A 16,426-nucleotide genomic window follows, 5' to 3' on the forward strand; every position below is an offset into this window, starting at 1 on the left:
TCGGCACACAGCTGAGTATAAACAAGTAAGACGCGCAAACGCGGGAAGCGAACGCAGCTCATGTGTGTGTGGTTGTGTGTGTGTGTGTGTGTGTGTGTGGTTGTGTGTGTGTGTGTGTGTGTGTGTGTGTGACAGACACACAGACATGAGCAGCAGGGTCTCATAGTAAGTGGCTCACTGCGTTCGCAATTACTGCTTGGATCCAGGAGCATGCATCTTTGACATTTTTGTTGACTATTTTAAATACAGCTTTTAGTTACTAGTTACTTTAGATTATAATACGAAACATTAACCACTTAAAGGGATTGTGACATTTAAAAAAATGTTTTGGAATTGTTCTTATTTTTTTTAGGTTTTCTAATCTCAATTGCACCCAAAAAACATGAACTTTTAACATTCAGTAGATTTTCTGTGATCTGGCGTTTTCTGGCTCAAACAGGTGCTCTGATTTGCCGGCAGATTGTGATGTAAGATCCTGCAAATCCCATATATGTCAATGGGATTTGCCAGCAGATGTCACGGTTTTCACTGTGTTGCCTGTTTTCATTGTAGCTCAAAAGGCTTCCAAACCCCAAAAAAACTTCAGACCACAGAAAATCCACTGAATGTTCAAAGTTCAGGTTTTTTGGGTGTAATTGAGGTCATAAAACCTAAAAGAAAAAAGAAAAATAAATGAAAATGAATGTCATAAAACCTTTAAGTGATTAATTGTTTTTGTAAAAGTAGAAAAAGCCCAGGATCAAAATATACTTTAATGTACAAAAAGGTAAATTTCTCATACAGAACATCACATTTCACATTTTTGTCTAAATTTGTGAAAATGTAAAAAAAAAAAAGGGATTGAAAGTCTAAAAGCAGGTGCGTAGCCATAGGTGGAACGGTGAACGGCATATAAAATGAATGATTAGGCGCTGTTAAAAAGACCTTTAAAGTCCTTAAAGATACCACATACCATGTCAATATACACACAATTTTTTTTTCTCAATCAACATAGTGAACAAACAAACATTGTTTGTTCACTATTATGTTGATTGAGAAAACACTGTTGCACATTAATCTAATCATCTGGGGAAATGGACAAAAGTATAACATGAGCCTAATGTCGCCTAATTATGTTTTGTAATCTAAATCTATAAAAAGTAAGTTGTAACGACAGGCAGTAGACGTCGAAAATAATAATAAAAAAATAAAAAAGATAATACTCAAGTAAAGAAAAGGTATAACTCACAATTGTGCAGTAAGGTACAGTATTTGAGTAAATGTACGTATTTACATCCCAGGAGCGTAGCCTGGTTGGTTCCCATGCTGTACTGCATGCATGCGCTGGACTGCATTGAGTCCATAAATGATTGAACAGCTGATCTGCATGCATGGCAAATGGTGCATTTATATTGCGCCTTAATTTATCTGCATGGGAAATGGTGCATTTATATTGCACCTTTTAAACCAAAGTATGTACCTTACAATGTGCATTATATTCTCTCTCTCACACACACACACACACACACACACACACACACACACACACACACACACACACACACACACACACACACACACACACACACACACACACACACACACACACACACACACACACACACACACACACTTGTGAGGACAAACACTCAGATTGCCCGGGGTTATTTAATCCATTAAATCATAGCACCCAAGCGATTTATAGCAACGAAGCACTGTTACCGACGGACCGGAAGTTATACCGGATGTGGCTGGAGCAGCTAAATGTAGCCAAAACACTCTAGAGGCGATCGACAACAACGGGAGGCATGATTAAATCTAACGCAACTAGCGACTGGACAGCGGGGGGGCCGTCTAACACAGGGTCTTTTCTTAGAATTGGACGGGATGATTTAGATCGCAAGTTATTCATGTTTTAAGATGTCCGTTGTCGTCGGCTAAACAGGGGGGCGACATTTACGATGACGTCACACTTGTTGTGCAACATCGGGGATTGCGCAACAGGCGCTCCTGTAGGCTGTGGAGCAATGCGATTGGTTTTCATGTCAATAAACTTCGTCTTTTGGATAAAACTTCGTCCTGGGCTCTGGGTGTTACTAATAGAAAGGACGGTGAACTTCGTCCTGGGCGATTGGGGTGTTAACACACCAATTCTAACACGGACTAACACCTAAACGTGAGGGGGGAATTGCACCACTCAGTTCACACGGGTGTGATTTTTTGTGTAGAAACAGGAACTCGGTTTGGCTCCTCCCGGTGCTTCAGTGTGTATTCTATACTAACAACAACACTACATGTTTTATATATATATATATATATAAAAATTGCCTTTATTGATAGATTACAGTAAGGTATAGGGTAGAGAGATGGGGGGGGGGAGAGACACACCGTGAAGTTCGTCGGGATCGGGACTCGAAACCGTGACATGCTGTCATGCTAGAATTACCAGCCAAAGGGTGCCTGGACCGCTAGGCTGGCCCAGGCCCAACACATTACTATGCTACTCTTATGAGACCTTAAAAGGAGCCTGAGTGACCCTGCAGGCAGAATGGCTGCCACGGTGGAGCCTGGTGGTTTTCAAAGGGTTTTTCACTCATGTTTTTTTAATGCATTAACCACTTAACCCCTCTCTGTACGTTTGTTGACAGGTGTCCCCCAGGGGTCTATACTTGGCCCGCTCCGTTTTCAATAGTGCATGGTGGGGGATCTGGTGTATATCCTCTTTGGCCACTCAGAATAACCAAATGGCATTGATCACGCCTCCAGGTCTTAAGTAATAAGACCTGGTACTTACATATATATATATATATATACAAAATACAGCCCATAGTGTGTGACTGTTGGAAAAACTACAATATCATATTCTCATTCATTGTGGGTTCCACCTACTATTTATGTTTCATGTTCATGAAGTTCATTATGTAAATAGTACTAGTAATACTTTTTTTAAAGTTCAGTGTCCACCACAAGCAGACATGGCGATGACCTCTGGTTTTGATGGTAAATTATTTCTTTGGAGCAGGCATAGTTGCATTCCCCCAACCCCCCCTATTATGAATTCAGATCATAACTTAAGTGGCAGTGGTGTTGTGAAAATCCTGCCAAGGGCCCTAGCGCACGCACGCAGTGCCACGCACGCACTCACACACTCACTCACGCACTCACACACACACACACACACACACACACTCATGCGTTAGCAGCACGCAAATAACGCACAATGTATCATGGAATACTGCCCCACCACACACAACACAACCTCAAGTGCAGATGAATGTGAAAACAGATGTGAGCACATCAAAGCAGTGAACACGCCTATGGGCACAACCCTCTGTGTGTGTGTGTGTGTGTGTGTGTGTGTGTGTGTGTGTGTGTGTGTGTGTCTGTGTGTGTGTGTGCGTGCGTGCGTGCGTGCGTGCGTGCGTGCGTGCGTGCGTGCGTGCGTGCGTGCGTGCGTGCGTGCGTGCGTGCGTGCGTGCGTGCGTGCGTGCGTCTGCATGTGATGTGGGTTCGGGTTTTTAGAGGTGGATGCAGTACTCACATTTACTTAAGTAAAAGTATCAATCCCGCAAAGTAGGATCCCGATATGGCCAAATAAGGGCACATCGGGCCCTTTCACAACAGGGGAGTTTGCCAGGGTCAAAGCCTCCCTGGGGCAAGGGAAAAGTGCTGGACCTGACGGCGTTCCACCTGAGGTAATCAAGGACCTGACGGCGTTCCACCTGAGGTAATCAAGGACCTGACGGCGCTCCACCTGAGGTAATCAAGGACCTGACGGCGTTCCACCTGAGGTAATCAAGGACTGCAATCTTGACGACGTCATCTTGGAGATCTGCAACGCAGGCTCTAATGGAAAACATCATGCCAGAAATAATTATGGTCTCTCTCTCTCTCTCTCTCTCTCTCTCACATCATCCCATAGTACCAAAGTCTGGAGATCTCTCAAAATCTGACAATTACCGTGGTATATCAGCCTGACCTGTATCATTGCAAAGATGTTCAACCGCATGATACTGAATAGGATAAGGAGCTCTCCCCACCTCAGGGAAAACCAAATTCCGATTCCGAGAGGGGAGAGAACCACCTTAGCCCAGGTCCTGGCGTTACGGAGGATCCTTGAAGAGGTAAAGAGGAACCACCTAGCAGCAGTGCTGTGCTTCATTGACTTCAGGAAGGCCTTCGACTCAATCCACGGAGGAATGATGTTGAGAATACTCAAGGCCTATACGATGTTCCTCCGAACCTGCTCCGAGCCATTGGGACCGCATGTACACGGGAACCGAGCGAGAGCCCGAGTGACAACGCCGGACGGTCACAGCGAGGAATTCAACGTCCAAACCGGAGTGCTGCAGGGAGACACCCTATAGCCCCCTTCCTTTTTATAATAGTATTGGACTATGCTCTGAGACAAGCTCTTAAAGGAAGGGAGCCGGAGCTCGGCTTCACTATCATGCCCAGAAGGTCTACGAGACACCCTGCAGAAACCCTCACAGACCTGGACGACGCTGATGACATCGGCCTGCTATCTGACATCGGCCTGCTATCTGACCACGTAAGGCAGGCACAGGCTCTCCTGGCCAGAGTGGAGTTTGTGTGCGCGGAAGTTGGCCTCAGGCTAAATGCCAAGAACATCTGCCTCTAATAACAATAGAGGGTAATGCACTAAAGGAGGTCAGTGGCTTAACCCATTCTGACCGGGCACCCATTTTGGTGTTAGCATCATGTTATGCTTTAGCTATTGAAAAATAGCAGATCTACAAGCTCGTAGCGCGCCACCGAGTGGCGCGATACGAGCTTGTAGGTCTGCTATTTTTTTTTTAAATCGAAGAACGACTGACATTTTTATAATCTGATCTCAGGTCAGAATGGGTTCATCAGACCAGTGTGTGTCCGGCGGAAACCTCGTATGAATCTGATCTCAGGTCAGAATGGGTTAAAATACCTGGGCGCATGGGTCGACTCCACAGAAAAGGACCTTCAAGTGAGGAAAGCACTTGCCTGGAGAGCTCTTAATGGTATGACCAGTGTGTGGAAATCCAACCTCCCCCGACACATCAAGATCAGTTTCTTCTCTGCGACCCTGGAATCCGTTCTCCTCTATATGGCTGTGAATGCTGGACACTACAGTCCTACAGAAATCCCTGGACGGGTGCTTCACCAGAATGTTACGTGTGGTACTCAACATCAACCAGGACGAGCACATCACCAACAAGCATCTGTACGGGGCATTATTAGTGTATCAGAGAAGATAGCAGTGAGGAGGATGAGACTAGATGGCCACTGTACGGGGCATTACCAAGTGTATCAGAGAAGATAGCAGTAAGGAGGTTGATACTAGATGGCCACTGTACGGGGCATTATTAGTGTATCAGAGAAGATAGCAGTGAGGAGGATGAGACTAGATGGCCACTGTACGGGGCATTACCAAGTGTATCAGAGAAGATAGCAGTAAGGAGGATGAGACTAGCTGCCACCGAACATCAAGAACTCCCGGCCAAAAAGCTTGTACTGTGGGAACCAACACGCGGGCATCGATCGAGAGGACGTCCCACATCTACCATACGTGGACCTTAGAGTATATATGAATAGAGACGGCACCCGGAGGAAACCCCGAGGCGAAATGGACATAGTGGCCGAATTTGGTATTGCAGCGCTGGAACAAACTCATGAACGCGCTGGTCCGTTGGTTATCATTGCGCACGTTCATGATGACACGTCAACGCTGTTTCATACGCAAACGCGTGCAATGATAGTCAGCGGCCAGCGCGTTCATGAGTTTGGTCCAATCCAACCCAGAATGCACTCTGTTCCTATACCCGGAAGGAGGAGTGAAATCGCCCCTTGCGCTTTTGAGCAACTTAATGCAAGTGGATGGGAGGAGAAATCCGGTCCCGTCTCTATTAAAGGGACACTTCACTCTTTTTGCAAAAAAATATATGTTAATGATGTTTAGAAGCTTTAGAACACTTTCCTGGAGATCTTTATGTGTGTAATATGTGGTTTTAGATATTTTAGATTGTAGCAGTGAGCCTGTTGTCTCTGATGTCATGGACACTGGGCTCACTTCCTTCCTGGACTACATGTTGTCTCAGTAAGACAGCTCCCCCCCTATCCACAAGGAGGAGCAGTGCACCAAAGAATTATGGGAATTGTAGTCCAGGAAGGTAGTGAGACCAGTGTCCATGACATCAGAGACAACAGGCTCACTGCTACAATCTAAAATAACTAAAACCACATATTACACACATAAAGACCCCCAGGAAAGTGATCTAAAGCTTCTAAACGTCATTAACATATATATTTTTTTGCAAAAAGGGTGAAGTGTCCCTTTAATATATAGTCTAAGACGCGGACGTACTAAAGAAAGATGCTGGTGCAGAAAGCACAAAAGAGCACGGCCAGATGTATGGAGAACCGAGATGACTGGAGACGCCGATGGAGGGCTCGTCTGAGGACGACGTAGAGAGAGAGAGAGAGAGAGAGAGAGAGAGAGAGGGCAGATACTGGTATCGGTACCGGGACATCTCTATGGCTCTGGATCAGCTCAGGTGCTGAGAGTCACTTCTCTTATAGGGCTCTGGATCTCATGGGACACCATGGCAACAGCGGGGCGTGGACATGACATTACAGAACATTAACCCATTTTGGGACGGGGACCCCTTTTGGTGTTTTAAAGCATTATGCTATACTTTAGCTGTTGAAAAATAGCAGATCTACGAGCTCATTGCGCGGCACCGAGTGCCACGCTATGGTCTGCTATTTTTGAAAAATCGTGAAAATGTGCCTCAAAGCTTTGATTATATATTATTACAGAGTGAACATTTTAACAAAAATCTTTGCTTCTGGTAAGGTCCCTGGAACAATATATTTTCAGATGGGGGGGCCGGAGGCATATTACATTACATTACCTTTTTGGGGTCCTTGACATGAAATATTGAGCACCACTGATATAGAAACATAAGGTTTTTCAGAAAACTGTCAGGATTTTGAAGACATTTTTTTCAATCTCGACGTCAGGCCTAAATTGGTTAAGGACCCAAGGTTACACACAGCATTACACACCAAATCATAACATAATGTGACCTCATGAGAATGAGCAAATTACAAATGCCATTATGAATTCAGAACATGACTTAAGTGGCAGGGGTGTTGTTAAAATCCTGCCAAAGGGCCCCAGCAAATATGCACAGGGAAATGTACACGCACGCACATGCGTGTGAGCGCGCACACACACACACACACACACACACACACACACACACACACACACACACACACACACACACAGGCTTGCAAGTGGGGCAGTGAAATAAAAAAACTACTGAGGTCACCCCAAGCCCCCATTGAGGCTCTCCAACGTTGAAGCACTCGGCCCTCTACTGGTAAGTGGTAGGACTGCAGGCGGACCCATGGATTCATGACAAGGAAACCCCGTGCCACTGCGGGAGTTTAACATTGAGCGCCCGTTTGCACTTAAACTATTAAAAGGTTTTATGTCCAATGTATCTGCATTTAGTTCACAAACATAGTTCAGAGCACCGCCCGTCTCCGACCCTCTCTGTCATTTTCCGCAGCTGAAACACTAATCCACGCCTTCACCACATCCCGCCTTGACTACTGCAACAGTATCCTCCACGGCACCACCTCCAAAGTTCTCAATAAACTGCAATATGTCCAAAACTCAGCTGCCCGTCTACTTACCAAAACCCGTTCCAGAGACCATCTTACACCAGTCCTCCGTGACCTCCACTGGCTACCGGTCAAACAAAGAATCCACTTCAAAACACTCCTGATCACCTACAAAGCACTACACAACCTGGCTCCCCCATATACCTCTGTGACCTCTGATACCTCCCGCTCCCTCAGATCTGGTGATGCAAACCTCCTCGACGTCCCCGAGACCAAACTCCGGACATGGGGTGACAGAGCATTTGCCTTTGCTGCCCCAAACTTGTGGAATGCCCTCCCTTCAAAACCGCCCTCAGGACCCACCTCTTCAACATTGCCTTCCCTAGCTAACCCTTTTCACTGTCTTTTAAATGTTTTTTAGCTTCTAGTGATTATAATTTTTTTTCTATTACAGTTGTTTTTATTTGTGTTGTTATCTCTGTAAAGACCCCCCATGTAAAGCGTCTTTGGGTACTCAGAAAAGCGCTATATAAGTTTGAGATATTATTATTAATATTATTATAAAGTTAACATAACTATAACTAAATGCAGAAAAGGTGGCGATCCGAGCACTCAAAAAGGTGGACAAATGAGGAGAGGGTGAATATAAAATCAAGGTAGGCAGGTATATTGGAAAAGTTTAAAAAGCCAACATGTTTCGACTCACAAAGGAGTCTTCATCAGGGCAGGTATAAGGTATGGTATCATAACTGCCCTGATGAAGACTTTCAGGATTCCAATTCAAAAACAGAAAAAGAATATCGGCAATGTTTTGCTACAAGAGTAATATGATACAGTATGTGGCCCTCTGGAGTGAGTGTTGAAATATAGTGGCCCTCTGGAGTAGGTGTGGAAATATAGTGGCCCTCTGGAGTGAGTGTGGAAAAATAGTGAACCTCTGGAGTGAGTGTGGAAATATAGTGGCCCTCTGGAGTGAGTGTGGAAATATAGTGGCCCTCTGGAGTGAGTGTGGAAATATAGTGGCCCTCTGGAGTGAGTGTGGAAATATAGTGGACCTCTGGAGTGAGTGTGGAAATATAATGGCCCTCTGGAGTGAGTGTGGAAATATAGTGGCCCTCTGGAGTGAGTGTGGAAATATAGTGGCCCTCTGGAGTGAGTGTGGAAAAATAGTGGACCTCTGGAGTGAGTGTGGAAATATAATGGCCCTCTGGAGTGAGTGTGGAAATATAGTGGCCCTCTGGAGTGAGTGTGGAAATATAGTGGCCCTCTGGAGTGAGTGTTGAAATATAGTGGTCCTCTGGAGTGAGTGTGTAAATATAGTGGCCCTCTGGAGTGAGCGTGGACATATAGTGGCCCTCTGGAGTGAGTGTGGAAATATAGTGGTCCTCTGGAGTGAGTGTGTAAATATAGTGGCCCTCTGGAGTGAGCGTGGACATATAGTGGCCCTCTGGAGTGAGTGTGGAACTATAGTGGTCCTCTGGAGTGAGTGTGTAAATATAGTGGCCCTCTGGAGTGAGCGTGGACATATAGTGGCCCTCTGGAGTGAGTGTGGAAATATAGTGGCCCTCTGGAGTGAGTGTGGAAATATAGTGGTCCTCTGGAGTGAGTGTGTAAATATAGTGGCCCTCTGGAGTGAGCGTGGACATATAGTGGCCCTCTGGAGTGAGTGTGGAAATATAGTGGCCCTCTGGAGTGAGTGTGGAAATAATTTATAGTGGCCCTCTGGAGTCAGTGTGGAAATCCTCTCCATCGTCAAAGTTGCCCATCCCCTGGTCTCTCCTAAACGGGTCCAATATTCCGACAAGCTCGGAATATTGTATCCGACCCTTTGCATGTGTTGTACGAGCTAATGCCATCCGCTATAGGAGGTATAGAACTCCACGGTGTGTGTCTAATAGATTTAAACCCCCTGTCAATCAAAATGCTCAATCAGAGACTGCCAAATGCACTTTGACTCGTTGCACTCTATCAAGGGAATGTGGGCAACATCTCAGTTTTTCTATGTTGAGCGTTTCGTGGTGTCTTCCCCTTTCTTATGTGAACGTGTTGGTTACTTGCACGCGGCCGTGACTCCAAGACACATATTTGTCTCCCAAGGGAGACACAAACAAAGACGACTCTCACCTGAGGCCGTAGAGCACGGTGCCGTCCGGGTGCAGGCGGATCATGCGGTTCTTGACCGTCACGCCGTGCACGAAGGACTTCTTGTCGTTGATGAAGTAGGTGTCGGGCACCCACAGCTGGTCGGCCACGCGGTTGTCCAGCGTCAGGTTGAGGGGGATGCCCGTGTAGGAGAGTCTCTTGTCCCGCCACGACTGCTGGAAGTACATGGTGATGGTGTAGTCCTGTGTGGTGGGTGGAAGCAGATGTAGACGTGGAACCGTTAAAGGGCATTCCATGCAACTGTAACAGACGTGATCTTGCGTTGTGTTATTAACACATTCTGACCTGAGATCAGATTCATACGAGGTTTCCACTGGACACACACTGGTCTGATGAACCCATTCTGACCTGAGATCAGATTCTAAAAATGTCAGTCGTTCTTCGATTTTTCAAAAATAGCAGACCTACAAGCTCGTAGCGCGCCACTCGGTGACGCGCTATGAGCTTGTAGATCTGCTATTTTTAAATAGCTAAAGCATAACATAATGCCAACACAAAAATGGGTTCCCGTACAGAATGGGTTAAGTACCATTGTTACGGACCAGGATCTCAGCAGTGAGTAGATTTATTCCGTACAAAAGACAATGAGGCAATCACTGCTCTGCTCTGACGTGTATGTTTTCCACATTACATTTTGCTGGAAATAAAGCAGATGCAGTACCATGAAAACACAGTATGTGTCTTTACAACTTTGGGTACATATATGTAAATAATCTGCAGAACAAAATAAACACAGCCTACCGCTTTCAAAGCCAATATGAAATGGGGAAGTGCGGTAGGTTGCGTCATTTCCTTAAAGGCAACCGCCTGAACTCTTAAAGTCACAGAACACTAGATCACAATACAATATAATGCCTGGGCAAGTGGAAGCTATTAACCATGTTACACAACTCCTTTCTGTTTGTAAACAAAAAAATAAAGCCGGTCTACAAGCTTACAATTATATAAATGATGTGCAAATAAATGCATACACAGGTTACTTGTCCAAGAAAGACACGGTGGGGGCTCTCAGCTCACTTTTAACCCATTCTGACCCGAGATCAGATTCACACGAGGTTTCCGCCGGACACACACTGGTCTGATGAACCCATTCTGACCTGAGATCAGATTCTAAAAAATGTCAGTCGTTCTTCGATTTTTCAAAAATAGCAGACCTACAAGCTCGTATCGCGCCACTCGGTGGCGCGATATGAGCTTGTAGATCTGCTATTTTTAAATAGCTAAAGCATAACATGATGCTAACACCAAAATGTGTGCCCGGTCAGAATGGGTTAAATGCTCCAAATTTCTATTTACGGCAAAACAGCAGCAGATAAGACCTTTCGATCCTTCCTTTTTTCCCCCCTCCCAATATATACTGCAGTACTTGAAAGACAGCAAGGGTATAGAAACGTCATATCTGCTGCGCCGTTTGCCGTAATTTGGACCTTTTAAAATCGACTTGCGAGCACCAGGAAACAGAAGCTGCTGCGTTATTTCATTCCCCCCCCCCCCCCCCCCCCCCCTTGAATCTTATAGTTACTTGTCGAGCAACAACAACACTGCCCTTTAATAGTTCCACAATGTGATCGGTCAGCCGGCTCACGTTCGCGTGACTCATCGCTGTATCGCCGGCCCTACAACCTGCTCAGTGGCCTCCTGACTGTGTGCCTATATATGCACGCACACACGTGTGTGTCTATATGCACGCACACGCATGTGTGTCTATATGCGTGTGCGTGTCTGATTATTGTGCACTCGTCTGTGTCAAAGGGCGCCCATGTGTCGAGTATAAAACACATGGGCGCCCTTTCACGCGCACACACGGTCGCACACGCACACACAGTCTCTCTCTCTCTCTCTCTCTCTCTCTCTCTCTCTCACGAGAGTGAGATCAGAGGAAATCGGACATACGGAGGGCAGCGTGAGAGAGAGAGAGAGAATATTATCTCTGTCGGGTGGAAACCTTTACAATTTACAATTTAGGCATTTAGCAGACGCTCTTAATCCAGAGCGACTTACATTAAGCAAGAACAAAAAAGCATGGGAATACATCACATAAAAACATTTATCAAGAAACATGCGTAATATAAGAAAGTAACAGTGGAATATCTATATAATGAAGCTATACATATAAACTATACATCTATACTACTATGCTATACATATGTACTATGACGTGCTATGACTACATACAATGCAATTATAGTGCTGTCTACATAATATGCTATAAGTCTGTATCAAATGCTATCTAAGTCTACAGAAATGCTATCTAAGGGGGTGGGGTAAGTGCTATGGGCCATGATGGAGTCTGAAAAGGTGGGTTTTCAGACTGTATCAAATGCTATCTAAGTCTACAGAAATGCTATCTAAGGGGGTGGGGTAAGTGCTATGGGCCATGATGGAGTCTGAAAAGGTGGGTTTTCAGACTACGGCGGAAGATTGGGAGTGATGCTGCAGTTCTGACTGCAATGGGAAGTGCATTCCACAGTTTTGGAGCCAGAAAACGAAAACGTCCAAAAACGATTTATTTTCCAGTATTCAAATATAATAAAAGTGTGGTGGTGAAGGGGGGGGGGTCCATGATTCAGTCTCCCACACAGTGTGAGACACCGTCTTTTGGACGCTGTCAGGTGTAAATGTGGGAGGAAGAGAAAAATAGCCTGCGTTCAACGAACAACGAATCCAATGCATCTATTTTAGTCACAACAGGCGTTTTGTCGATCCTTTTTTTACTTTCGGCTTTCGCCTTTATTTTATATTTCTTATAGAGGGACAGACAGTAGGCTGACAGGAAATGGGGAGAGAGAGATGGGGGGGGGGGGGGGGGGGGGGGTTGACATGCAGTAAAGGCCGTCGGGATCGGGAAAACATCCCAGCCACACAAGCTCACAATGCGTCAAGCTTGTAAATATCAGAATATTGATATATTGTTGATTTCAGCTGTTACGATTCCAAACATGCATGCACACATGAACCGCTTTAATTACTTCAGTCTATATATTATGTAGCTTAATGACCAATATTAAAATGTTATTGTCTGTATTTTGATGTATTTTATGTATTAAGTTAAGATAAAAATAAGTAAGCAAAAGTAGCAGATCTACAAGTTCAAAAGTTTCAAGCTTGGGGATTAATTGCTTTTGACATTTTTGTGTGATGTTGTATAGTATGATCAAGGGCATTGATTTACTACAAAAAAAAACCCACAAGAAGTTAGAATATACTGTATGGAGATTGGAGATACAAGGTTTCAGTTGGGCAGCGACGAAAAAGGTCTGCTATTTTAAGAAAAATGACTTCTAAATCCTCCAGTTTTCTGAAATACCTATGTTTCCATATCAGTGGTGCTCAATACTTCATGTCAAAAACCCCAAATGTATTTGGCCACCAACCCCCATCTTAAAATATGTTGTTCCAGGGACACCCCCCCCCCCCCCCCCCCCCCAGAAGCAAAGATTTGAGTTTGTTCTGAAAAAATATATATTCCAAATTTGTGACATATTTTCAAGATTTTTCAAAAATTGCAGACCTACAAGCTTGTGGCACGCCACTCGGTGGCGTGCTATGAGCTTTTAGATCTGCTATTTTTCAATAGCTAAATTATAACGTTGTGTTTTGTTTCAAACACCAAAAGGGGTTCCCGGCCCCATAATGGGTTAGCCTATAGGAACAGTCCCTGTCCCTGTCTGTCTCTATTCTCTATATCAGTGGTTTTAACCTTTTTCCACATCAAGATCCATTATTTATTCACCCTTTGAGCCACGGACCACCATTTGATGACATTTAGCCTCTCAGACCCGGCCAAAACGTAGAATATTTTGCAACTCCGTGGGGGTCCCCGGAACTTCCAGACCCGCGTGAACATGCCCAGGGTGCCGGCCCGTTTCCGGCGAGCCACCCCGCGTCTGAAACGGTCGAGAAATGACAGATTTACCGTGTGGGGGTCCCCATAGGAACGCACCCAGGGGGCCAGCCCAGTTCCAGCGAAGCTGCACAACAGAGATAATTGGTGCATGGTGTGTTAGGCTGTGCAACAGTGACACTTGGTGGTGATAATATGCTATTTCCCTGCTCGGGCACAGCCAGCCAGGGACACAGCCACACACAGAGCTGTCTATAGGAGTGGTTGCACCACTCAAAAGTTACAAAAAACGATTTCAGAATCCCTTTAAAGTCACATAGTGCCGTTTTAAGTTATAGGCTACTGCAAATAAATCAACTCAGCCCAGTGCAAACTGTCAGGCTGATTTAAGTTTTCCATAAAAACTGTAACTTTTACAGCAAGGAGACAGTATAGATTTTTCTTAGGAAAAGTACTTGACAAGAAGTCAAAGTCAAGGAAGAATAAGGTACAGATACTTCAGAAAGTCTGTGCGCGCACACACACACACACACACACACACACACACACACACACACACACACACACACACACACACACACACACACACACACACATACACCTACACACACACGTGTGATGGATCAGCCTGTCACCACAGTACAGTGTGCCGTCGATTCGTCGCTGTCGGGCAATAACCTTGTATCTCCAAGTATCAACTTTTTATATAATTTTTGGTAAATTAAATGGAGGGTAAGTGATTAGTTTTTTGTATTAAGAGCGTCTGCTAAATGCCTAAATTGTAAATTGTAAATTGTATATATATATTCCGATAGAAATCATTGTTATAGTAAGTGTGCTTTTTCAGTAATAGGGCTCTCTCCCCGTCTCTACAGCTCTTTAATAAACAATAAATAAAAAATAGTACCCATTTATTATTATCTGGTTTAAATTTAAATGTATATAGTGTTCCAGTTCCAATTTTTGTCAGTCCATTTCTTACAGTTCATTTTCTTATAGAGACATCACTTCCAATTTCACTTGTTTAGGGCGGGAACCCCTTTTGGTGTTTTAAGCAATATGATATATTTTAGCTATTGAAAAATAGCAGATCTACAAGCTTATAGCTTGTAGGTCCCTTGACATGAAATAGTTTGAGAACCACTGACATAGAAACAAGGGTTTCTCAGAAAACCGTAGAAAACTGTAGAAAGACATTTGTAGAATCTGGCATCAGGTCGAAATGGGTTAATCTGCCCTATATACAGTAGCATCTCATTATAGTATACTTCCTTCCTGCCTCTCCCTGGGAAGGAAGTCGAAGCATGTGGTGCTTTCATGTTGGACCGCTGCCCCGTCCCATGTGGCCAGTTTCCATCCATGAGCTCACTCTTATATCCCACCGCGCAGCCGCCCAGCCAATGGGCTATACTCGAGAGAGACCTCTACATCCCGCCGGGCAGCCAATGGGCAGCTGGAGAAACCTCTACATCCCGCCGTGCAGCCAATGGGGCAGCTGGAGGGAGAGACTGCATGGTGGACGCACAGGTGAGGAGGTGGCTTGGGCGGTCTGGACGATGGGGAGAGGGCCACTGTACTTACACACTCACTCCCATGTTTCTGCCGTAGCATAAATAGCTGATGTAGCTGCAAAGCTCAAAACGCGTCAATATGTTTTCCCAATTGGAATCCTGAAAAGTAACCTTTTAATTACATTTCAAATGCATTCAGTTATAGTTATGTTAACTTTATTAACTAAATACAAATACATTGGACCGATTTCTTTTTTTTCTCCATCATAGCGTAGTTTTAATTTAGTTTCCATTCAGGTTTTCGTCAGTGGAAAAAGGCAGTCGACGAAAATGTTTCGTCTTAGTTTTAGTCGACGGAAACAACTGTCAGGATTTAGAAGACATTTTCTAGATTCGGTCTCGGTCGAAATGAGTTAATGTGACGAATCACATCAAGGCTGGAAATGATGATCCCGGGATCCACTCGGTATAAGAGCAGTGGCTACTCATGATGTTGGGGGTCCTTGACATGAAAAGGTTTTGCGCGCCACTGATAAACTTAAATTAATACTGTACTATTTTTATACGGCATATCGATTCAGAGCGGCGATGATGAGATAGATGCGCTGACTGCTTATCTGAAATGCATTGCACACAGCTGGGTACACGCACCCTCCGGCCAATCACAAATTAGTATTCTCCGTGGCCACGCGCTATGATAATTTATTAATGTATTCAAAAGCGAGTGTACACAGAATGCAGACATGGAACTTAAGGATGTATATATATATATATATATATACATATATATACTGTTTGTGCGTGCGTGTGTGCGTAGTTAGAGTTCAGTTAAACACCAAATGAAAAATTAGTTTTTCACACTTTTGCCATCAACATATTTACAGACAATATACACCCCCAAAAATACACGGGAATTTAGGGGGTCGTTGATGTGGAAAATTCCTGAGAGCCACATAAACAACATTATAGGTATAGCAAGAGCCAAATAAGCAACTATACACTTAAGAAACAAGCGCACGAAATGCTCTGCAACCTGCAACAAACTGCCAGTATTTACAAGTGCCTTTACAGGAAAAAGAAGGAGCCCAAAGTCGCTCATAATGAGCAGACTTGGCAACACTGCCTGTAGCCACTCTGTCCACTAAATCCCACTCTAAGCTCTCGTGCATATTGTTGTTGTCACGCAGAAACCTTGTAACTCCGTCATGTGTTGAAAAGTAAGGGATTTGGACACCGTTGTCGGCTGGAAACCTCATCACGTCAAAAACTGTATTAGGCTACTTTTCAGGATTACAATTCA

At 44.6% G+C, this 16,426-nt stretch overlaps 1 protein-coding gene across 2 annotated transcripts in view; it reads right to left on the reverse strand.

Annotated features, from left to right (window-relative positions):
- Window positions 1-16,426, reverse strand: part of gabrb1 (gamma-aminobutyric acid type A receptor subunit beta1) — a gene marked incomplete at its 3' end in the record, with an annotated part of 138,098 nt that overhangs the window by 62,720 nt on the left and 58,952 nt on the right. For both annotated transcript variants that reach the window (XM_083792320.1, XM_083792321.1), the window contains one exon: window positions 9,733-9,953. In XM_083792320.1, coding sequence (XP_083648446.1) covers window positions 9,733-9,953 — 221 coding nt within the window. The remainder of the gene's footprint in view (window positions 1-9,732; window positions 9,954-16,426) is intronic.

This window comes from Protomyctophum parallelum (assembly GCF_964188405.1).
Source record: "Protomyctophum parallelum genome assembly, chromosome: 20".
Lineage (NCBI taxonomy): Eukaryota > Metazoa > Chordata > Actinopteri > Myctophiformes > Myctophidae > Protomyctophum > Protomyctophum parallelum.